Consider the following 25,867-nt stretch of genomic DNA (forward strand, 5'->3'; position numbering starts at 1 on the left):
ACAACCATGTATAAATTTAGACTACCTTACATTTTGATAGTTTTTTAATATTAATAAGCTAATTATATTTGTTTTTGATAAGCTTATTCTCTGTATTTTTTAACACTAATGTATTTTAAAATTGATATCAGGTATTTAAATATCTAAGCTTAATTAACAGTTTTGTTTTCAGTTTTAATCTTAAAAAGCTTTTTCTATTTTCTTATAAGTTGATGCTATTTTGATGTAATTCAAGCTTCACAAAGTCTTAGCATTAAAGTATTTAGGCGTTTTAGTTTCAAAAAGTGGTAAGCCTGTTTAGAGGTAGAGTTTTACAAAGCTGTTACATACTACTTTTATTTAGAATTAATTCACATTCTTTATGCGCGTTTAAGTTAAGGTATTTTGTCAACTCTTTGTAATTAAACCCTTTAACTAAGTTATTACTTAAAACTTTTTAAATATGTATGCTGTCAAGTCATTTCAACTTGATAAAAATTTATGCTTTGAAGTATGTTTTATAAAGTCACAGGTACATAAAATTGAATTTATACTTTATTTCTTTAAAAGCTTTTCCTAGTCTGCAAAACATAAAGTTGCACATGCATATCTACAGATAGAGAATAAAATTAATTATACATATAAAGTACATATTGACTAAACAAACTACAAAAATTGGCCTGGTTTATTTCATGTAATAAAACATAATCATATTGGTTGTATTATAAGTTAACAAACTTTCACTTGTAAAATCTTATAAACAGCTATAGTAGTAAACTTAAATAAGGAAATATATTGTTGTAGCTTAACAGAAAACCAAAATTAATCAATTCATACAATTTTTCAGAAAAATATTTTATTTTGTTTTTGTGAAAATGTATCAATTTACTTTTTGAAAATTTGTGCTCAAATACTAAGCTAAGCATATGCTTTTATCTTCCAATAGCATAAAATTTTTTTTACTAAAAATTATAATATTTTACATTAACTGTATTTGTTTTAGAGTTTACTTGTCTTATACGTGTTTTAAATATACTCAATCCTCATTTTCAGACTAGTTAATTTTTTTATATTAAATAGCAACCATGGCAGCAATGTACAAGGCACCCCAAATTAACAATTTGAACGCAAATGAAGTAGTTTTGTGCAAAAACATGTACAAAATGCCAAATGTAATGAGTTTTGAAACTTCAAAGGTAAATACTTTGTTTAATATTTATATCAAATTTTAAAATTAAATACTATATAAAAGTTTAGTCATGGACTTAATTTTTGTTTTAAAGTTGACGTTTGTTTCTTAAGGTAAACTAAAAAATTACAAAATCTCAGTTTTTAACAAAGTTAAAATAAAATTCAAAACTAACAACGTAATTTGTACTATCTGTAAAAAGAAGGAAAAAATTCCACCAATGTACAAAGTAGCTCCTGTAAATTTGCTCAACCCAAATGATGTTGTTTTGTGCAAAAATATGTACAAAATGCCAAATATCATGACTTCAGAGTTACCTAGTTTTGATGATTCAGAGGTAAAAAATAATAAGTTGTACCAAACTAAAAATATAAGTTTAAAGGTTCATTTTAACTATGTTTGAAACTGAAAACAAGATAAACAAAAAAATCCTCACAAAGAGTTGAAATGTGGACAAGTGTTAAATTTTTAAAATATGTATATTTGTTTGTACAAAAGTATATTTAACCTTATTACTACATTCTTTTGTTGAACAAAATATAATTATGACCTCCTAGTTAACTAAATAATATAACTCTGTATACTTCAGTATACAACTCTTAATATATTTATATTTAAAATGTTTTGTAATATGTTCAATATTTAATTGCAATGCTTACTAAAAAATTCAGTAAAATTCAAGTTTCAAATCTTTAATTAATGAGCTTAATAATAGTTCTTGATTTAACAAATTAATATTTATTTATTGCTAACCTAATTTTAATGCTCAACAAAAGGCTACAAAATCTAAAAAATATCTATTTTTTTAGTTTATAATAAAAAGAAATAAACAATTTTTAAAAATTAAAACTAACAACATATTTTGTACTATCTGTAAAAAAGAAGGAAAAAGTTGCACCAATGTACAAAGTAGCTCCTGTAAATTTGCTCAACCCAAATGATTCGGTTTTGTGCAAAAATATGTACAACATTCCAAAAATCAAGATTTCAGAGTTACCCAATAAGAATGCTTTAGAGGTAAAAAAAATAACTTACTTTTGTAAGACATCAAACTGAAAAAAAGTTTTTAGTTCGTATTTAAAGTTGCATTTTAACTATTAAACAAAACCAAAAACAAATCCTTTCAAAATAATTGAGTGTTATAAATTAGTAACTTTGTTTATTTGTGCAAAGGTATAATTAACCTTATTGCTTAATTCTTGTGTTCAACAAAATAGAACTATGCTTCCTAGTTGGCTAAATAGTCATTAATATATTTTTAGTAAACCACATATTTTTTAGTATAAAACTCCAAGTATATCTATATTTAAAAAGTATTTTAATGTTGAAATTGAAATGACTACTTAAAATTTTCATAAATATTATAGTTAAAATATATCAATCAGTATTTAAAAAATAGAATTCATGGAGTTTTCATTTATTACTCACTTATTTTTAAAGCTGAACAAAAGGATACAAAAAATTACTTTGAGTATACACGTTATAAAAACCAATAAGCAATTTTTAAAATTTAAAACTAAAAACGTATTTTGTACTATCTGTAAAAAAGAAGGAAAAAGTTGCACCAATGTACAAAGTAGCTCCTGTAAATTTGCTCAACCCTGATGATGTGGTATTGTGCAAAAATATGTACAAAATGCCAAATATCATGACTTCAGAGCTACCTAGTTTTGATGCTTCACAGGTAAAAAGTAATAAGTTGTACCAAACTAAAAATATGAGTTTAAAGGTTTGTTTATACCATCTTCAAAAAGTAATTACGAGATTAAACAAAAAATCCTCTCAAAAAGTTAAAATGTGATTATATATTTAATTTTTAATATTTGTGTCTGTTTGTACAAAAGTATAGTTAACGTATTGCTACATTCTTTTGTTGACAGGGTTGCCACTTTACCTGGAAAAACCTGGAATTTGACAATTTAGGCAAAAAGAAACCTGGAAAAACTTGGAATTTTTTTCATAATCACTAATTAATCCTGCAATTTTAACAACTTTCACATTTTCAGTAGTAATGGCAAAAAATCTTGAAATGTTTAACAAAATCACTAAAAAAACCTGGAGTTTTAACAATTTTCACATGTTTATTAGTAAAATTTCAGTTTGCCTCAGTAAATTTATCATATAAATAAGAAAATTTTGTCATCATCAAATTTTTTTTTAATAAAATACATACTTCAAGTAGCTTTACAGTATCTTTTCAATGTTTTTTACTATTTTCCACATTTTCTTACCTTTAACTTAGCTTTAAACTAAAAATAGACCCAAAATTGTGTACTTTTAAAAACCTGGAAAAAATTTGGTTTAAACAAGCGGCAACCCTGTGTTGAACAAAATATAATTAAGACCTCCTAGTTACATAAATAATATAAGTAGTTCAGTTTACAACTCTAGATATATTTTTAATTAAAGTGTTTGTAATATATTTAATTGAAATACCTATTTGAAAAATTCTGTAAATTCTAGTTTTAAGTTTTAAATTAACAAATTAATAATAGTTCTTGGCAAACAATTTAACACTTATTCAGGGTTGCCACTTGGTCAGGAATAGTCAGGAAAAATTTTTTAAAATGACAAAAGTCAGGAAAAAATGGGGGGTTTTGAAAAAAAAGTCAGGAAATTTGATAAAGTTGAGAAAAAAGTCAGATTTTGTCAGTTTAAATTTACAAAATTCCTTGTTTTCCAAAGCCTTCAAATGGTAAAAATTAATTAAAAGTCCTTTAAAGGAAAAAAATTTCAAAATTTTCCAAGAAATTTACAAAAATATTTAATTTTATTTCCAATGCCTTCATCTGGTATAAATTAGTAAAATATCTTTTATAAAACTGCAAATTTTTCTATTAACATATTGAACAAGTACCCTACTTTAACAAGCAGATTTTGTAAGCTTTTTAGTATTGATGATCTGTAGCAACGACACTTTCATAGTGAAACTGTGAAATATACACAAAAGTTTTATCTTGCATAATTTTAGAAACAAAGTGTTTTTTGTTTAAGTAAATAATTGAGTTCTTTATAACTAAGCAGTTAGTTTAGTATTTTATGTAACAATTTAATGTGTATTCTTTACCTCTTTATATTTTTTTCAAGTTTGTTTAAATTTATAAAGAGAGGTATATGCCAAGATTAAGTTTACTTATTATTTGTATTTTTCGTTGAGTAACTTAAGTTTTAAAAGTAAATAATAGTATACTTATTTGTTAAAAATTTTATACTAAATGATAAGAGGAAATATTTTATACAACATATACATAGTTTACTTTATGTCTTTTTTTTACAGTTACTTAACTATATTCTTTTTTAATTAATTTTTAATTTAAGGATTTTAAATTAAATAGTTTGGGTAGTATTTTATTAAACTAAGTGAACAATTTATATAAGTAAAACATGATTTTAGTAAATACTTTTCATTATTAAATGTTTTAACTTCTAGGTTGTTTTACAACTTATATGCTAAGTCTGACTAAAGTTTATTTTTTAGTTAGATAAATGGCTTATTACTGGTAGAGAGTAAATTTACTTTTTGTATTAAGGTGTTAAGTTAGAATTATTTGTACAGAAAACTATTACTTAATGTATTGGGTTTTCAAACTTAGACTATCCATTGTAATTTTTTTCAGATCAGTATTTAATTGTTTTTTTATGTTTTATTTATGCTAAAGTTTACATATTTCAAGAATTCTTGGTTTTCTGAAAAAGATTTTTTTGAATAATATTTTGTTTGTTTATCTAGATACATTTATGCTAGGAAATGCTAAAAAGTTGTGTCTTTTTTCAGGCAAGCTATGTTTATAAGGTAATAATACAAGTATTTTACTGATAGAGCTGTTTATTACAAACATCAATCATACACAGATGGTTGAAGTGATGTACTGGAAGTTTGATGATAGAATTCAGCAAAAAACTGTTGTTCTTAACCTGTATTAAAATTAGATTGAAAGCTTTATATAGTTTCAAGTGTTAGATTATGTATTTTAGAATAAGTTTAATTTAAGAGTTTGTTTTAGAAAAGTCAGGAAAATTTTAATAAAAAGTCAGGAAAAGTCAAGAAATTTTTCTCAGCTTGAGCAGTGGCAACCATGTTTATTGCTAATTTGATTTAATGTTAAACATACTACAAAATAAATTGATTGATTTTTCCTAAAGAAATCATAAACATTATTAATAGTTTGTTAAATTTAAAACTAATCATGTATTTTGTACATTCTGTAAAAAAGAAGGAAAAAATTCCACCAATGTACAAAGTAGCTCCTGTAAATTTGCTCAACCCAAATGATTCGGTTTTGTGCAAAAATATGTACAACATTCCAAAAATCAAGATTTCAGAGTTACCCAATAATAATGCTTTAGAGGTAAAAAAAATAACTTAGTTTTGTGAGACATCAAACTTAAAAAAAGTTTTTAGTTCGTATTTAAAGTTGCATTTTAAGTATTAAACAAAACCAAAAACAGATCCTTTCAAAATAATTTAGTATTATAAATTAGTAACTTTGTTTATTTGTGCTAAGGTATAATTAACCTATTGCTAAATTGTTGTGTTCAACAAAATAGAACTATGCTTCCTAGTTGGCCAAAGAGTCATTATTATAGTTTTAGTAAACCACATATTTTTTAGTATAAAACTCTTTAAGTATATATACATTTAAAAAGTATTATAATGTTAAAAATACTTAAAATTTTCATAAATATTGTAGTCAAAATACATCAATCAGTATTTAAAAAATAAAATTCATCGAGTTTTCATATATAACTCACTTATTTTTAAAGCTAAATAAAGGATACAAAAAGTTACTTTGCCTAAATACATTATAAAAACTAATAAACAATTTTTGAAATTTAAAACTAACAACATAATTTGTACTATCTGTAAAAAAGAAGGAAACAATTGCACCAATGTACAAAGTAGCTCCTGTAAATTTGCTCAACCCAAATGATGTGGTTTTGTGCAAAAATATGTACAAAATGCCAAATATCATGACTTCAAAGTTACCTAGTTTTGATGATTCAGAGGTAAAAAATGATAAGTTAATGTTGTAATCTATCAAACTGATAAAAAAGATAAAAAAAGCATTTTTACCATTATTGAAAAATAAGGTAAATAAATGTTACTCCTAAAAAATTCACTGTAAAAAACTATTTAACTTTCTTAAACATATTTTAGTAATGAAGTACCTTATACTAAAATTTCATTTCCTTTTGTTTTTTCTTTTCATTTTGTGTAATTTGCCAAATGTAATTATTATCTAATTTAAAATTCTAAGATTGCATTTTTTGTATAAGCACCCTATCTGTCCACAGAAACGTTTTTTTATGGACTGGTAGTTTTTGTTTTACCATTTCACAGCATATTTTAAAGTGTTGTGCTGAATTTGTATAGTTTTTGTCCATCTCATCAAAAAGTTTTTTATTTTTACTCAGCCCCAGTCGAAAGAGGAAGAATTGATGTGCAAGCAAGAAAAACTGATGAACACGCTAGACCAGTTCTTGGCGGAAAACTCTCCAAAGCAATCAGAGGCAACTGATTGAAATCATTAAAAAAAAAAACATAAAATCAATAAGTGCCTTCAAAACTTTTTTAAATTGGCTTAAATTCTGCATTATTTGGTCATGAGATAACTGCCACATAAATGTATTTCAACCTAAAAACTCTAAGGAAGCAATTTTTTTGGTACTGCACAGTTTACAAAAAAAAAAATCAAAACTGTCTTTTTGAAATTCAGCTAAAATTTTGCAACATGTGTTTTTAAGATATTTTCCAAATGTAAAACTTTTCTACCTTAAAACTCAAAGGTTTAAATTTTGCATAAGCACCCTATCTGTACACAGACGCATTCTTTTATCATGTGGAATATTTTTTACCATTTAAGGGCATGGGGGGGTCCAACATTATTTTTAACTAAAAATAACATTGTATCTTATATGAAAGTTTAAAGTACAAACTACAAGCCAGTTTTTACAGAATTTAAAAATCTTATTTAACTTTTTTGATATTGTAATTTTTATAAAAAGTTTCTGATACAAACGTATTGACTGCAAATTTTTCAACGTCAAATTTCTCAGAAAGTTAAAAAATCACTAAAAATCTATCTTCTTCATTTTTTGAGCTAAAGACCTCAAACTTTCAGGAAACAATCCTTTTGTAATTTAGAAGACTTTGAATGTTGGAATTTTGAAAATATTAAAAATATAAATTTTAGATAAAAAAACCAAAAAAAGTAGGTGGTTTTTTTTTATAAAAATTTATTTTTCAAAAATAAAAAAATTAATCCATTCAATCTTTTAAAAATTTTATAATACACTTTCTGTAAAAATTTGAAGAAAATTGCTTAAAAAATGGAAGAGGAGATAGTTTTTTAGTGAAATGGTCTTTTTTTGCATTTTTAGTTTTTGCCTTCCGTTAGGAACCTATTGAGGTCACCGACTTTGATCGCTTATATCTCAAAAAATATTTTGATTTTTTCAAGCGGTTAAAATGTCTTATAGCTCAGACAAAGCTCTTAAAACAAGATCAATTTGTAAAAATCGATGTGGACCCCCTATAGCCTTAACAGCCTGTTTTAAAGCTTTGTGCTAAATTCGTATGTTTTTTGTGCATCTCATCATAAAACATTTATTTTTACACAGCCCCAGTCAGAAGAGGAACAACTGATGTGCAGGCAAGAAAAGTTGATGAACACGCTAGACCAGTTCTTGGCGGAAAATTCTCCAAAGCAATCAGAGGCAACAAAGCCCACAAAGACAGAAAAGGTCAGCTTCATAAACTGCTGTTGATATATAAGTTTATACACATTACTATTAAAAGCTAGGAGTTTCAAATATAAAAACATATATTGATAACAAAATTTCTGTAAACAAGTAACAAAAAAAAAGCTTTAAATACAGAGAAACATTTAAATAAACTGTAAATAACACATTTCGAAATAAAAAAATAAATCTATACTATCTTATTTTTACTAGTTTTCATTTGTTTAAATTTCTTAATTAAATAAAGAGTTTTATTAAGAACAAGCTGAATCTAAAGAACTTAAATAAAACTGTCAAGTTAAGTTATTGCTACTAAATTAAATATATTATTATCCTCAAAATACCAATGTTTCAGTAGAATTTTTCTACTATAGAGAAAAATAAGAAGCTCTAGAAGCCAATAAAAACAGTTGGGGTTATATGATTTTTTTTCAGTCAACAAAACGTATACAGATTTTAAAAGTTTAATATATTTTTTTGTAATGGTGAATAATATCAATTTTCACAGAAAGAAGTTAAAAGCAGCCCACCCGTTGCTACCAATTCAGACTTCTTGAAGCAGTTTGAAACTTACAGACCTACCATGCCAGCTAAAGTTAGTTTTATCATAAAACAACAAATAAATAATAAACACAAACTATTTTTTGAAATAGTATTAAAATTTGTTAACTTCAAATTATTAATGTAATAAAATTTTGTAAAATCATATTCTTAAAATAAATATTTGTATTCTTAAACTTAGTTTATGTAATTCATTTTATTCTATTTGGTGTACACTTTTTCAAAGACTTTTTTGTATTTGTCTAGTATCTCACATTGCAAAAAATATATATTTTACCAATAAATTGAATTTATAAGGTTTTTAAAAATAAACATGTACAATTGAAATTACCATCTACAAGTGTTTAATATATACAAGTTGTATTACCATTAGATGCACATTTATTTTGATTTAATAAAGAATTAGATATCTTCTGATGGTTAATTCACTTATTTTATCTTAAAGTTTTCAAAAATTATTTAATTAATGCATTTGATAACTTTACAGCTAAATACTTGTCATTTTCTACTTATTTAATATTTCAATCTATTTAAATAAGTTTATATTACTGAAAAACTAACCAGTGTAATTAAAGTTACCATCTACAAGAGTTCTAAAAATACTTATGTTCTATGATTTTTTTTCCTTCGTTATAGGTTAAAAAAATGTTTTAAACCTTCTACCAATGAATGTATTCTTTTTTTTTTGGATTTTCAATTCTATTTGCATCCATTACTTAATTTTAGAGCTAAAACAGATTTATTTTTAGTTATCCATTCTGTTAAAATGTTTGTATATTTCAATAATTATAAATTTATTTTTTCCATTGAAACTTTAGCTTTGGCTTAAATAAACACATGCATTGTGGCTAATTTTAGAGATGAAAACTAATTTAAGTATCAGCTCTTTTGTTTCTACTTATTTATTATTTATTCTATTTATAATTTTTTTTTACTTCTACAGCTCACAGACGTAGTTATCTGGGTAGACACTTTATATATATTTCAACAGATCAGACTAATGAACTTCTATTTTCTCATTTTAAATTCTGTTTGTATATATTACTTAATTTAAACTAAATTTTTTTAAACTTATTTAAGTACTAGCTTTTTTGTTTATTAAACTTGTATATCCTATTAAATATATATATATCTTTACAGCTCACAGACGTAGTTATCTGGGCGGACACTGCCGACCCCCCTCTGTCTCTCAACTTCATCAAGACACTTCTTGATACCCACGTTAGTTATTGTTATTAAAATTATTAATAACTAAATTAAATATATTATTAAAATATTAAATTGTTAATAAAATATTTATCACGTTAGTAATTGTTAAATAAATTACTAATAGACTAAAATTAATTAATTAATATTATTAATGAAATAAATGTTCATAATGTTAAAATTATTAAAAAAATATTTATCACGTTATTTATTGTTGAACTATTAATGAGGAACATCAAAATACTTGAATATATCACTAGAAGTTCATGAAAGTAGGAAAATATTAGTATATTTATTGATAAGCAACATACACTTAAAAGTACTGGTTGATGTTTACTTAATTAAAAAGTAATATGAGCAACAAATTGTACTTAAATGTACTATTAGTTCTCAACTTTTATTATAAAGCTGTATATTTTCGTTTTGTCCAAAGTACTACATATATATATATATATAAGATGTAACGTTATAAGGCGTTAAATCCTGGAGATCCTGATAAGCTAAGCTTATCGGAATGTATAACCACAGATGTTCTTGTGCTAAAACTTTATTTTAACTAACGGCGTTTCACTGCTCTCAAATAAATTTAAGAACAGATCTACGGAGTCTATAAAATGTTAACACACATTAGAAAAAAAGCAGAAAAAAGCATGTATAATTATGTATAGTATTTATCTAGGTAGTAACTATAAATGGACTTTATGGTTTAAAAACAAAGTTTGGGATAAAAGCATAAAATTATAAAATTGTCTACAAAAAAAAAAAAAATTAATAAAAGTAAGCACTAACCTCAAAAAGCTCTAAGAATAGGCAAATTTTAAAAATGAAAATTAAATTGAGTTGTGCAGAAATGTTACGTCATAATAATTATAACAAATTGTTCAATAATTTATACAGCTTAAAAACATGAAGTATTAAACTTGCAAGTATATGTGAGTTTTGTGAAATAAATTAGTACATAAATAGACATTAAGTACATAATTCTACTTTAAATAACTCTGTCTATTTATGTACTAATTTATTTCACAAAACTCACATATACTTGCAAGTTTAATACTTCATGTTTTTAAGCTGTATAAATTATTGAACAATTTGTTATAATTATTATGACGTAACATTTCTGCACAACTCAATTTAATTTTCATTTTTAAAATTTGCCTATTCTTAGAGCTTTTTGAGGTTAGTGCTTACTTTTATTAAATTTTTTTTTTGTAGACAATTTTATAATTTTATGCTTTTATCCCAAACTTTGTTTTTAAACCATAAAGTCCATTTATAGTTACTACCTAGATAAATACTATACATAATTATACATGCTTTTTTCTGCTTTTTTTCTAATGTGTGTTAACATTTTATAGACTCCGTAGATCTGTCCTTAAATTTATTTGAGAGCAGTGAAACGCCGTTAGTTGAAATAAAGTTTTAGCACAAGAACATCTGTGGTTATATATATATATATAATTTATTCAAATGGCGATTTTAAAAATTCTGGAACATATGTTTCACAAAGCTTTAATTTTTCATAAAACTTTGATCATCAGCCAGTTAAATTCAAAATACAAAGATACAATGTTCCAGAATTTTTAAAATCGCCATTTGAATAAATTACTTAAAAGCCCTTCAAGTGGGCTCAGTTGAAAGTGTTTACGTTTAAACATTAACCTTATTTTATATATATATATATATATTAAGATCTAAATTAAGTTAACTTGACTTAAAATATGTTCCTGTATAATATTGATGCAGTGCCTTTTTTAAATTTTATCTAGAATATTGACAAGCTTAAGTTTTATTCCACCCTTTGTTTATAAAATAAAAAAATAATCAAAATGTAATTTTTAATCTGTTTAAAGTTAGTCAGAATCAAAACCTTCAGTACGTAAAAAATACTCTAGTGAAAATCGTCTTTTTTTTTAATTAATAAACTTAGCTTACTTTGTATCAAGTATATACGAAAGTTTTTGTATACCTTCCAATAAGTAAATGGATATATTTTATTTAAAAAATGAATTATACAATAACCAGGGTTCGTGCGCGTCAGGCTAAATCAGTTTTTTTGAAAAAAGTTGAAAAACGTCACGCTAAATCAGTTTTTTTATTTAAAAATTTGAGAGTCTCAGTTTTTCTCATTTCAAATGCTTGCAAAACTTTTGATGAAAAAAAATTGAGAAATCTTTTTAAGACCAAATTGAGATGTGAGTTTATTTCTAAATAAAACTTAGTTATTAAAGACAATCAGTCAGTATTTGTTAAAATAAATGCTTAAAACCTTTTGTTAAATGTTAAAAAAAAATTTAAGAATCTTAATTATTTTGTTTTGAGTAGATTATATATGTTATGATTATGAAAATTCATAAAAAAATACAGTTTAAACATTACAGTTTAGTTCAACAACTTAGCTGTTTGTCTGAATTTGTTTACATCAGCTATGTTTTCCAGAGCTTAGTTGGTTGAACTGTTTTAATATCTAATTTAAAGGCTTTATACCAAATAGTTTTTAGATTAAAATTCATAGCAGTTAATTCATATATTTTACTGTTTGTTTAAAGTTATTAGTGATATTCACTACACTAAAACTTAGCTTTAAGATATAAAACTATGTTTTGTGGGAGTACAAATTTTAGGTACAATACATTTTTCTTTACAAAAACAAAATATAAAGGTTTTTTTTTAAATTTAAGTGTAAGCTTTTTAAATCTGATATGACAACAACAATCACTGTATTTATTTAGATTTTAGGATTTAAAATTATGTATCAATTTTAAGTATTAGTCAAAATACTACAACAAACATTTTTACTTATTTTAATACTCGTGTAAGCGTTTCATTTAAATTTTAATAAAACAAGACAATGCATGCACGTCGTTTTGTTATAAGTCTCCTGTTTAAAATGTTTTTACTTAATGCTTATTTAAATTGAACTATTGTGTTTAGTAATTTATACTAAATCTATACTTTAGTAATAGATTAGATATAATACTTATTTTAAAGTTTATCACTGAATTTGTTATGTTAAGGGCATAGGGGGGTCAATCACCTTTTTGACAATTTAGTATTATTTTATTGAGTTGTAACTCAACTATGAGTTGCTTTTTGCAGATTCAAAGCTCAAAATATTTTTGAGATAAAGCTGGTTGAAGTCGGAGACTACAAAAGTACTAAACAAGAACCCCAACACCTAAAATGACTTCTAAAGGGGATTTTCTGTACTTTGAAAAAATGTCAGGCTAAATTCGTCTCAGTCAGGCTAAATGGAAAAAAAAATTGCGCACAAACCCTGAATAACTTATGTTTATAAAAGTTGTACAATCTCCAGCAGCTGTTTGTAAGCATAAGTATATGAAATTTAGTAATTAGTTAACATATTTCATGACTAGTGCTAAGTGGGCGTCTAATTTTAGTTGTTTGTAAATATAAAAACAAAACAGAATTATTTTGGTTTGAATAAGGCTGTTGTGAAATTTAAATGTATGTATTTGTTATTATTAAATTTAAAAAAGATTCCAAAAATAAAAAGTAAGTATTAAGATTTCAAATCTTTCTGGCCTATGAGCTGAATAAATAAAGTTTATTGTTCGCGATGTAGTCAAGTTTAAGTAATTCTATACAGCTTGTATTTAGTTTCCCATAGCTCGGTATAATTTCACAAAGCCAGTATTTTAAACTTAAAGTAGATTATTAAGTTTTTTAATTTGTTTCAACATTAAACTGAAAATTTGTAACACTTAAAAAAAACGTTCTAAGTTGATTTCAAATAATTTAAAGTATTTGATTTTCTTTCCAGTAAAATATTGGCTTTAAAAAAGATCGCTTTAATAAACTGTAAGCAATGAGAACTAAACCGAGCTCACTCTTAAAAGAAAAATTAATTGATTGTTACAAATGAGTTGGAAAGTAAATAGTTTCCAAACTAATTTAAAACACTCTGCAAAACAGAATTCAGGGTTGCCACATGGTCAGGAAATCAGGAAAAGTCAGGAAAATTTTTTAAAAATGACAAAAGTTAGGAAAAAATGGGGGGTTTTGAAAAAGTCAGGAAATTTGTTTAAAAAAAAGTCAGATTTGTCAGTTTAAGTTTACAAATTTCCTTATTTTTTAAAGCCTTCAAATGATAAAAATCAATTAAAAGTCCTTTAAAGTCAGAAAAAATTCCAAAATTTTCCTAGAAATTTACAAAATTATTCAATTTCCAATGCCTTCATCTGGTATAAATTAGTAAAATATTCTTTATAAAACTGCAAAATTTTTCTATTAACATATTGAACAAGTACCCTACTTGATCAAGCAGTTTTTGTAAGCTTTTTAGTATTGATGATCTGTAGCAAAGGACATTTCCATAGTGAAACTGTGATTTATACACAAAAGTTTAAATGCAAGTTTTGTTTATGTACTCTGTAGCTGTCAAATATGGGAAGAAAAGCACTCACTATACATATGAATGGAGCTGGACATAGAAATAAAAGGCCAGGATTTTAACAAATGCAATAATTTTTCTATAGTGCTAGATCAAGCTCCAGTGGGGTAAGTGGTGAGAGCAGCGGCAGAGTAGCAAGTTGTGAGAGCAGTGGTGTAGGCCCATCAATAGGTTTGGTAAGTAAGTCACAAACCACAAACGCTGAAATTTTATGGGCATCGCACACTGTCAAGCACAATTACTCAGCTAGTTCGTGTTACAAACTGGCGGAGCTGAACAAAAAAATGTTTTCTGACAGTGCAATAGCACAGTCATGTCAGATGGCCCAAACAAAATTATCATACATGATAAATTTTGGCCTTGTACCACAATTCAAAACCATCTTGCTGGAATAATGATGAACAAGCTGTGTTTATAAGGTAATAATAAAAGTATTTTGCTGATAGAGCTGTTTATTGCAAATACATTAATTATACACAGATGGTTCAAGTGATGTAATGGAAGTTTGATTATTGAATTCAGCAAAAAAACTGTTGTTTTAAACTAACAAAATTAGACTGAAAGCTTTATATAATTTCAAGTGTTAGATTATGTTTTTTAGAATAAGTTTAAATAAGAGTTTGACTTAGAAAAGTCGGGAAATTTTTCTCAGCTTAATCTGTGGCAACCATGAGTATTGTACATTGACGCAGAGTTGTTAAATAAAAAAAATACAATTATTTATTTATAATTTAAATACATATAAGTTACAAATTTGAAGATTACAAATAATGTCCGAATTAATACTAAAAATAAAATAAAAACAGTTCAACGTGTTGTGGAAAATCCACAAGCATTCCTCGCTAGATTTGAATGGCAGGAAAAACGCGGACCAGAAAAACTTGGTTTGGAAAAACAACCCTTCTTCTGACAGGAACGACTACGACTTCGTTGTGACACTCGTGTGGAAATCAAGTTCGTTTGATTTTTGTTTTGCATGTTCACTTACAAAATGTTATGTGTAATAAAAAATCAAGTTTGTATTTGTTTATTGAATAAGATACTTTAGTGTTTGTTTTGATTGTTTATTTCTTAATTCGTCAATAAAAATGTCTTACTTTAAATTTATAACCAATGTAAAACCAACTTTTTTTATTTGAAATATTTAGCCATATTCGCAAGTAAGTTACTTAATTCATTTTAGGATCGTCAAATGAGCAAAAATACAAAAAATGCTTTTAAAATTTTATAGTTAACTTAAATTAGTTTTGCCAATAAACGCCTTCTTTTAGTGTTTTTAAAACACTGATTAATATGCTGAAATAGGAACAGCTAAACCTGTTCACATAAAAACTCGTTTTTTTTTATGTTTTAAGTATTACCCCCAGTGTCCATTAAAAATAAATGTGTATCTTAATGTTATATATTTTTAATAAATTAATTTTATTGCATTTAATTTTTTAGTTTATTCTTTCAGAATGGAATTCTCAATACAGTGCTCATTTACTTATCTTGACATGTTGGGCAAGATTTTTCTGTTAACATGTCCGGATAAGAGTTTTTCAAGATAATTACAAAAAATGTAATGTTTGTATCACACAAAAATGTTTGTGTAAAACATTGAAATTTTTTATAAAATTTTTTCTCGACTTAAACTGTCCGGATAGGCGAGCGTTCGGATTAGTAAATGACCACTGTATTTTGTTTATTTTAAAAACGTTCATAAACGCGTACATAGCGGCCGCTAAACTAATCACCTAGTATCCATATTTTCAGTATTCAAAAAGTATATACAATTAATTTCCGAAATACAATAAATTCATATATTTTAATAACTTATGTATACTCGGTTTAAAAGCTTATTCCTAAACACTTATAATGTTATACAAAAGATCTTTGTGTCTGTTTTTTGTTTTTTAAAACAGTTGAGACAGTTTTTTATACGGTTTTTTAAATCAATACTGTCACATGTGATTGATTTCCAAAACTGTCCGGATAAGTGAATAAACACTGTATTTTGTTTACTTTAAAAACGTTCACAAATGCGTTCATAGCGGCCGCTAAACTAATTATCTAAAATATGTATTTTTCAGTTTTCTCAACTTTAAAAGTTAATGCATAATGAACTTTTGAATTAATATCAATTAATTATAAACAATTTATTAATTTTCTTCAAAATATATTATGTGTTATGTACAGAAATACAATTTCAATGAGAAGCCAAGTTTCAAGAAATTATTTCATTAATTAAACTTTAAGCAACTCATTTGAGTAATTTTTTTTTTAATTTTTAACTCATAATTTTTAGAAAATATTAGTTAAATTTTCCTAACAAATAATAATAATTATTATTAATTAATTATTAATTTTTCTTCAGTGCCCGAACCCGAGCTGTGGCTGTCCCCCTCCTGCCCCCCGGTAACCGGCGAGGCCGACATCCTGCGCTACTTCGGCCGCCTCCTCGGCGCCTATGACGTCACACTGGACGCCACCACGCGGATCGACTCGGTGCTGTCGCAGCTGGAGAGCAACAAGGTCAGCAGGGCCTCCTCCCACAACTCCGAGTCGACGGCGAGTTGCAGGGAACTGGAGAAGTTCATCAACGGTCTGGTGAGCGGTGATGCAGGTGAGTGTTACTAAATTTAAGTTTTTTTTAAATAAAATGAAAAAAGTAATTTATTGTTTAAGTAGGAAGATTAAGGTAAATGTATTTTATTACTCCTTTTTTTTTGGTTAATTAAACCGGTTGATGTTACTTTTTTTTTAATCAAAGTTGAACTAACTAAGTTGGATGATTAAGATAAGTGGCGGTGAGTGTTTTGGATTTAGTTAAAAAATTTTTTTTTAAGTAAATGTTACTTTTTTTGAATTTAAAGTGAAAATTATAAGTAGGATGATTAAGAAAAATAGATTTAATTACTCTTTTTTTTAGGAGTATTTTGTTTTTTTGGTTAATTAAACCGGTTAATGTTACTTTTTTAAATTTAGTTACAGTAGAATAATTAATAGATTTTATTACATTTTATTCTTTTGGAGTACTTTAATATTTTCATCTTGTGGCTGGTTAATGTTACTTTTATTTTGTTTAAATGAGAAAATATTAAAGTAGGAAGATTAATAGTTGGATATTAATTTTTTTATTTAAAATTGAACTAATTAAATAGGATGATTAATTGTTTGTGAGCGGCGATGCAGGTGAGTGATTTTTAAATTAAAATAAAAGTAATTTGATGTTTAAGTAGGGAGATTAAGGTGATGTATTTGATTACTCTCCTTTTTTTTTGGTAAATTAAACCGGTTAATGTTACTTGTTTTAAATTTAGTTACAGTAGAATAATTAATAGATTTTATTACATTTTATTCTTTTGGAGTACTTTAATATTTTCATGCCGGTGAGTGTTTACAATTTTTTTTCTTTTTTTCAAAGTCTTTTTTAAGTTTGAGTGAAAATAATAAAGTATAAAGTTAATAAACTAAATAGATTTAATTACATTTCATTCTTTTGGAGTACTTTGATATTTTCATCTTGTGACTGGTAAATGTTACTTTTATTTTATCTAAATGAGAAAATATTTAAGTAAGAAGATTAACAGTTGAATATTACTTGTTTTATTTAAAATTGAACTAATTAAATAGGATGATTGAGATAATTAAATAAATCCTTTTTTTTGGTTAATTAACGTTGAACTAATTAAGTAGGATAATTAATAGTTTGTGAGCGGGCTGGTGAGCGGTGATGCAGGTGAGTGTTACTTTAAATAATTTAAAAAAAGTAATTTAATGTTTAAGTAGGAAGATTAAGGTAAATATATTTAAACGCTCCTTTTTTTTTTGGTTAATTAAACCGGTTAATGTTACTTTTTTTTGTTTAAAGTTGAACTAACTAAGTTGGGTGATTAAGATAAGTGCCGGTGAGTGTTTTAAATTTAATTTAATTTTTTTTTTAAGTAAATGTTTTTTTTTTTTGAATTTAAAGTGAAAATTATAAGTAGGATGATTAAGAAAAATGGATTTAATTACTCCTTTTTTTGGAGTATTATTATTTTTTTGGTTGATTAAACCGGTTAATGTTACTTGTTTTAAATTTAGTTATAGTAGAATAATTGATAGATTTAATTACATTTCATTCTTTTGGAGTACTTCAATATTTTCATCTTGTGACTGGTGAATGTTACTTTTTTTTTGTTTAAATTTGGATAATTAATAGTTTAATTTTATTTAAACTACTTTTTATTCTTAATGTCGGTTTGTTTTTAATTAATTTATTTTATTATTTAATTATATTTATTTAATTAATTAAATTATTTAACACAAAATTGGTATATCTGGTAGTTAACTGGTGATAACTGGTAGTTTTATATGGTATAAATAAAGTTTACGAAGAAATGATATTAAAAACTCTATAAAAAATTATGTTTTGATATTGATCAAGTATTTATTTTATCTGGAAAGAAATTAATTAAATACAATTTTTAATATTTTTCATATAACTTACGAACTAGAAATTCTTGTAGGTTAAAACGGTTAGAATATTACAAATAAATAATTAATAAGTTACCATAATAGATTAACTTTACCATTTATTTCGTCGTTGTTCACTTGCTTGATACAAAATTTTACAATTAATTTCTCAACAACTTCGTCTCCTCACAACTCTGTTTAATCCGGATCAAAACTTATTTATGTTTTAGGTTGGAAATGCGGAGACAAATGCACGATCGCCGACGCATACGCGATTTCGATGGCCGCGAAGAGCTCCATGATCTTCCAAAAACCCAAGCTCTTCAAGTGGTTCGCTTCCAGGGGATTCCTCGCCAACTAATTTGCATGTTAGGGGCTTCCCCGGCAAGTAACTTGCGTATTGCTAGGGTGAACTGTTGCGGAAAATTTTATACAAATTAAATTTTGAATCTATAATGCACTTGTACAAAAATAGTTAAATGGTATATTTATATGAATTTTTTATAAAACTTATTTATTAAATGACTTCACAACTATATTTTTATGTTTTTTTTTTGATTGTAAGCGCTTCCTCCTTTAGACTAATGTACTTTTATATAATAACAATTTTAGACTAATATGTTTCCTTTTATTTCGCTCTTTAGTTATAAGTAGCGTTTGCAAAATTAATAAACAATTATAGCAATATATATATAGTGTAAAATATTTATATAAATTCAATAGTCCTGTACTTATTAGTATAAGGTATGAAAATGACTTTTTAAGTTTTCATACTTTTACAGGTGTAAGTCCCTTTAGCTAGTTAATAGTTTCAGAGAAACTCCAGCTAATTTGGATTTTTTTGCTAAACCTCCGGCTACTAGTTTTAATGACTTGAATTTAATTTATAATTCGAAGTCAATTTGTTCTTAGACTTTAAGTCTTTCTGTGTTATTTTAGATTTAGTTGAACTTGATCAACTGTTAGTTTTCCAACTTTTTAGTTGTACCACTTATGCTAACTTGATTCAGTTTTTAGTAGCTCAGGCTGGCTGTTTTGATTCAAATAGTGGCAACCCTGTTTTTTGGTATAGTTTGTTCCTTAATCGGGTTTGTTCAAAACAAAAATATTTTATTTGTAATGTAACAGAGTTTATACTTGACAGGTTACCAGTTTATCGGCAAAACGTCCATTTAAATCAGGGTTTCCCAATGATGAAGAAAAAATTTTTAAATGCTACTCTTGTTGGAGGGAGCAATAGCCTTTTTAATTTTTTTAAATGGGGCGATTTGAAAACAAAATTTGGGAAGCCCTCATTTAAATGCTTGAAAGTTTTGTGAATTTATAACTTATTTTAATTACCAGTCTTTTTGAATAGATAATTGATTTAGAAATTTAATTTATTAATAAATTGTTTTTTTAGTTGGATCAAGTTTGTTTAAATTTAAGGAATTCTTGGCAAAATGTCAGGATTTATAAATACAAAGGCGTGAACATTTCTGAGATAATAAAATAATTAGACTTATAAAAAAAATAACTATTTTTCAAAAACTTTTATCTTATTCCATAAATGCTGAATTTATCAAAACTGATTTTATTTTACGCAATATAAATATGTGTATTATAAGAAATTAAATTAATTTATTATAAACTTTAGTATTAAGCCGTACATAAATATTTCAAAGATTTTCTCCTCTTTAATTGTTACAAAAACATCAATATATTTACATCGATAAAAATGAAAAGACGCATTTCATACTTTTTATAAAAACAAGAACATTTTAAATAACGACTACTATTTATAAACGATGCATACTTAAGTTTCGCTGCCTTTTGAAGCTTAATCAATATAAAAATTAATATATTTTGCTTTGGAAAAGATGCAAAAAGCATTGAAAATAATTATTTTCGTTTAAAATAGTAATTTAGCTTTCTAAGGTTTTAGTTGCAAAGAAGTATTTTGAAAATTTTCTCTCTAAAAATCTATACAAAAAGTTGTGAATCTATACAAAATTAAAGCCATATCTAGTACTTCTATTGTCTCCAAGAATCTTAGACCAACACTTCTTGATTCAAAAATAGTTTGTTGCCATTTTAAGGTTTTAGTTCGAATGACATGCTAGACAAACAAACTTATTATATACTCAAAAATTGGAATGTATTGTTTAATTTCTACCTTAAATAACTTGAACACTTTAATAACTTGTCTAAAGTGTGATGTGATCCTAATTTTTTTTTTACTTATTTTTTTGTTAACTTATGTGTCTCGTTTTAACATAAGTTAGCTTTGTTACCAACAGAAACTTTGATAAAAAATTTCTACCAAAAAATCACCACTAATAGCTATGTTATTTGGGAACGGGTCAAAAATGCACGAAAACAATTTTGCACCAAGGGTCATTTTTGCACGAGAGTGAAAAAAAAACAGAAAAAAATATATAAAAAAAAACAAAGAGTTAAAAAAAGTTACTGACCAAGGGTTAGGGGTAACAGTGATAACAAAAAAAAGTTATAAAAACTGGGAACGGGTCTAAACTGCATGAAGACGAACTTGCAGGAAGGGACTAAATTGCACGAGAACAAAACTGCACGAGTGCACAAAGCCAAAGTTGCACGAAGACGATTTTGGACGAGAGTAAAAAATATTAAAGAAAAAATAAATAAGTTACTGACCGAGGGTATGGGTTAGGGGTGATAGTAAAAATAACTTATAAAAATTACTATTATAAAATTATTTAAAAAAAAAGCTACCGACCGAGTTTAAGGGGTAACAGTGATAGTAAAAATAACTAATAAAAATTAAGATAAAAAAAAAGCTACCGACCGAGGGTAAGGGTTAGGGGTAACAGTGATAGTAAAAAACTTAAAAAAATAACAAACTACCGACCAATGTTTAGGGGTAACAGTGATACAAAATTCAAATTTATACACAAATTGAAAAAAAATAACTTGTGCAAAATTGTCTGCTCGTGAAAAAGTGACCCTTCGGCCAAAAGTATCTTAGTGAAATTTTATCCTCGTGCAAAAGTATCTTCGTGCAATTTTGTCCCCTCGTAGAATTTTGTACGCTTGTGCAAATTAGACAGCTACATGAAAACTATTATTAAAAAAAAAAACAAACATAAAAAAAAACTACCACCCGAGGGTTAGGGGTAACAGGCATAGTAAAAAAGATTAGTATAATTCAACCCGTGTTAATTTGTCCCCTCGTGCAGAAGTTTCTTCGTGCAATTTTTTTCCTCAAAAGCTCATGCAAATTTGACAGCTACTCATTTTACTTACAGCGAGTTTACTATTACTAGCGTTTCCTAGAATATATTCATTCATTTCAGAGTTTAAATGCAACCTCATATTTTACGGCTAAAAAAGTTTGATAAAATGCAATTTTCATGAGTTGCTAAACTAAATGTATAGATATTAATTTTGGATAGCTGCAGTTGGTTTGAAGAAGAAAATAGTATACTAAACTACGTGGTTTTACATTAAGTCAGGATATTATTTATGACCATCTTTAAATAAAGATTCAGACCTTTTCCTAGGAATTAATTTGAATTAGTTGAGCTTTAAAAGATAAAGTCATTTTTAGTTTGTGCATCTTTTTATTTAACATCTTTTCAACTGTTCCGTTTTCTAAAAAAAAATTGGCTACTTTATTTTAAAGTAAGCTTACAAAAGTTTTAAAAAGATTCGATCTTAGCTCATAGGTAGCAAAACTGCGGCCCTCGAACATGTATGTTTTATAAGTTCTTGAATCTTGCACTAGATATTCTCCGATTTTAATGAAGAGTAAAAAATAAGTCTTAGGCACAATTCACGGAAGATTTAAAACTTACACTTAATATTCTAGGGTTTGCTACAACCGCGGCACTCGAAGATTTTTTCTTTGAAATTTGGCCCACGATTACAAAATGCCTGCCTTAGTTGTTGCCCAAAATGTTTATGGTCATAACTGGGTAAGATATAAAAGCTGTTATAAATGTTTAAAGCTCCTTCAAATAAACAAATTAATCTATTTGAGGAATAAACAAAAGAATACATTTGAAGACATCTACTAGTCAATTCAAAAGCTTTAATTAAAAGAAACATGAACCAAGATTAAAAATATTTAAAACTTACTACTTTCTGCTATAAATATAATTATCAATTGTTTTTAAAAACACTATTTTTGTACTTAATGAACCTAGCTAGTTTGTGCTACTTGGAGGTTGCCAGATTATATTTAGTACTTTTAATGAAATTATTTGTAGGTTAATATGATGCTATAAGAGTGTTAATTCATTCTGCTTATGATGTGTACAGATAAAATGTTGCAAATTTATAAAAAAAAAAGAATTAAATATTTACTTCGTTAACTTATTTTATATTATTTTTTTCATTAACTGATGCTTTTTTAAAGTTAACTTTTAAAATTTAGAACTAATTACCTTATGTGTTAAGTACTTTCATGAAGAAAATGCTTTATATTGTTTTAAACATCAATTTTTTTGGTAATTTTATGTTCAATTTCAAGACTTTATAAATGTGTTTGATTTAAAATAGAATTAAAATAAAATTACATATTTAATTTAATAAAATTTAATTAGCCCAACGATTCTTAATATTAATAAAAAAATAAAGTAAGCCAAATTTAGGAATAAAAATATTTTTTCAAAAGTTATCGAATTAAACTAAAGTTAAAAACTTATTTTTTATACAAGCTATACTTTTTACAATGGTTAGTTTAGTTAATAACTTCTCGAAAAAAGGTAAAATATTTTTTAACTTAAACTATATAAATCCTACAAAAAATATTTAACTTAGACATGAGAATGTAGACATGACATAAATAAGGTGCAAAAATTAGTTCATATCGAAAAAACTAAATAAACTTTATTTTATCTAATTCCTTTTTTTTTTATATATAAATGCAAAGACGACCTGTAACAAAATAAAAGTATTGTGAAACTTACAATCTAGAAATAATAATTTGAGCCTTTGAGTAGTATACTTAAAATTAAAGTTTAACAATAAAATAAATACATACATGTAAAACTATAAAGTACATGCTAGTTTTTGAATTAAATACATACACACATACTTTAAATATAAACCTTAGAATATTATTTAGAAGTTAGTTTTCAATAAAAACATTTTTTTGATTTTTAAAATTAATTTCTATAACTAAATGTTATAAATCCTCGCGGACCGTATATTTAGGCCTCTGGTCTAAACAATAAGACTATGGTTATAAAAATATAAAAATAAAAGAATACTGAAAGATATAAACAAAAACAAATAAGAACAACGTAAAAAAAAGACGTATTTTTGTTAGTCGCACTTTTTTTAATAAACAAAAAGGCTTGTAGATTGTCAATATAAAAGCTATAACATTTTAGAACTTTTTACAATACAATAAAGTTTTTTTAGTTTGTATTGGTTGTTTTTAACAAAAGCATCACTGTTATAGATATCTATAGGTAAATTTACCTAAGTGCTGAGAAGAATAAGGAATTTGTTACAACAGTGTCCATTTGTTTTATTTTTAAGTGTGCAAAACTATAGGTGAATAAAAATAGCAGTATATTTTTTATTTACTAGACAAGACGTTAAAAGGTATCCATATACAGCAATAAAGGCAAATCGAAAACCAAAAGGTTCCTTCGTACACCAAGTCCCAGGACCAAATATATTGAGCGTTTTTTTTTGTTTGACAACTTTAGCAAAGGCATAGAGAGGAGTACTTAACTTTTCTTCAACAAAGTATTTGTAAGTATTGTTTTGCGAAAACTGGAAAGCATTTTTCAAGCACTACTTTATTTTAATAACTGTATTGTCAGATTTTACACTTGTTTTTTTGAAATCTCTTCGTTTTGTTGTAAATGAAAATTATTAGATTGTTAATTTAAATATTTAGTTTTTTGCGCAGATTAAATTAAAACCAATCTTTTAAACTACCATTAAAAAAAAACTTACAAAACAAAACGTGTCTTATATAAATATAAATGTAATAAAATATCTGTTATTAATTTGACCTTAAAAAGATTTAATTTCTTTTACTAAAGTTTTTTTTTTCAATATACAAAAAAAATATATGCTTGCAAAAAATGTAAGTTTAAATTCAGTTGTTTATGTTTTTATATTTTTTAACGAAAGCTCTTTTAATAATCATACTTTTTTAATATTTATCAGTAGCATAGGCAACATTTTGATTTTTTTATGCAGAATACATTGTATACGTTTCGACACAATCAGTGATTTGCCCATTTAAAAAAGTTTTTACAATAAAGTACTGTGTTTAGCGTTGTTTAAAAAAAATTCAAATATTATATACTTTTAGCTAGTAGGTTGGTTTCTTAAATTTTAAGCTTGTGTAGGTTTTTTAGTCTAAACAACTCTTATTATAATGATACAGTATAATTTCAATGGGTAGGGGTCTAATATGCACCAAGGGACACTTTTGCACGAAGACACTTTGGAACCAAAGGTCATTTTTTCACTGAGACACTTTTGCACGGGTTGTAAAAAAGTTATTATTTTTAGTTTCATTTACTTTAGTTTTTACTATTTTTTTTACTATCACTATTATCCCTAACACTATTATTCTCTGTCATGCAAAAATTTCCCTTCGTGCAAAAAAGTCTTCATGAAAAAGTGTCCCTTCGTGCATATTTGACCCGTTCTTGTCTTTTATACCCAGCTTTACTGTAACAATTGATTGATTTTTAAACTTTTTTTACGTGGTACACATTTACTAATTGTTTCTTTATCTAAATTATAAGGACTGGTGGCGTAAGGGTCCTAATAACGGCGTTGAAAATTTTTTAAGATCAAAACTCAGTTGCCTAAATTCGTATATAACGTTTTACTAACTTTTAAGTTGATAACTTTTTGCAGAATAAAGTTATAAATATATTTTTTAAGCAGTTCATATGCTCCTAATCTCTGATTCAATTTCAAATAAGTATCATTCTGCTTTTCAAAAGTGTAAGGTTTTTGTTTGTAAGCTGGTTATTTTTTTGAACTTAAACAGCTGTTTTGTTTGTAGAATCATTTAAAACGCTTATAAATTTCCATGATTCTATTTTAATTAGTCTATCTAAAGCTAGTTTATTTTTTATTTACTTACAACACATTCACATATTGTTTAGTTTTAATATAAGTGCAGATTTTTTAACAATCGGTTACATCAATTTTAGATGAAAAGTAAGTTTAAATGACGTTCTAGTTTATTATTCTATAAAATTTAATACTGGTACAAGATTAAAAATTAACTTTTATATGGGTTTGAATTAAGCTTTGGTAGACTAAATTATATTTTTAAATCATTTTATAATATTAGGTGTCGTATGTTATCATCAGACTACTTATTAATAATAGTC

The 25,867-nt window shown here is 25.7% G+C and overlaps 1 protein-coding gene across 2 annotated transcripts; it reads left to right on the forward strand.

Moving 5' to 3' along the window:
• Nucleotides 1–1,036: 1,036 nt before the first annotated feature.
• On the forward strand, nucleotides 1,037–19,213 carry LOC145836020 (aminoacyl tRNA synthase complex-interacting multifunctional protein 2-like). 2 transcript variants are annotated; one of them, XM_082943806.1, is made up of 8 exons: nucleotides 1,037–1,175; nucleotides 6,584–6,679; nucleotides 7,790–7,912; nucleotides 8,418–8,504; nucleotides 9,611–9,691; nucleotides 14,897–15,044; nucleotides 16,447–16,695; nucleotides 18,761–19,213. In XM_082943806.1, the coding sequence occupies exons 1-8, from the start codon at nucleotides 1,065–1,067 to the stop codon at nucleotides 18,889–18,891; spliced, it is 1,026 nt and encodes a 341-aa protein (XP_082799932.1). In that variant the 5' UTR covers nucleotides 1,037–1,064; the 3' UTR covers nucleotides 18,892–19,213. The 2 variants fall into 2 exon arrangements, with proteins under 2 accessions (XP_082799932.1, XP_082799933.1); XM_082943807.1 differs by lacking the exon at nucleotides 6,584–6,679.
• The last annotated feature ends 6,654 nt before the right edge of the window (nucleotides 19,214–25,867 follow it).

This window comes from Thalia democratica, chromosome 5 (genome assembly GCF_965202585.1).
Source record: "Thalia democratica chromosome 5, ktThaDemo2.hap1.1, whole genome shotgun sequence".
In the NCBI taxonomy this organism is placed as follows: Eukaryota; Metazoa; Chordata; class Thaliacea; order Salpida; family Salpidae; genus Thalia; species Thalia democratica.

Excerpts from the sequence above, each read along its gene's own strand:
- LOC145836020 (XM_082943806.1), top strand. The coding sequence starts at position 1,065 with ATGGCAGCAATGTACAAGGCACCCCAAATTAACAATTTGAACGCAAAT. Across the intron at positions 1,176-6,583 it reads TGAGTTTTGAAACTTCAAAG|CCCCAGTCGAAAGAGGAAGA; the intron begins GTAAATACTTTG and ends ATTTTTACTCAG. Across the intron at positions 16,696-18,760 it reads TCTGGTGAGCGGTGATGCAG|GTTGGAAATGCGGAGACAAA; the intron begins GTGAGTGTTACT and ends TTTATGTTTTAG.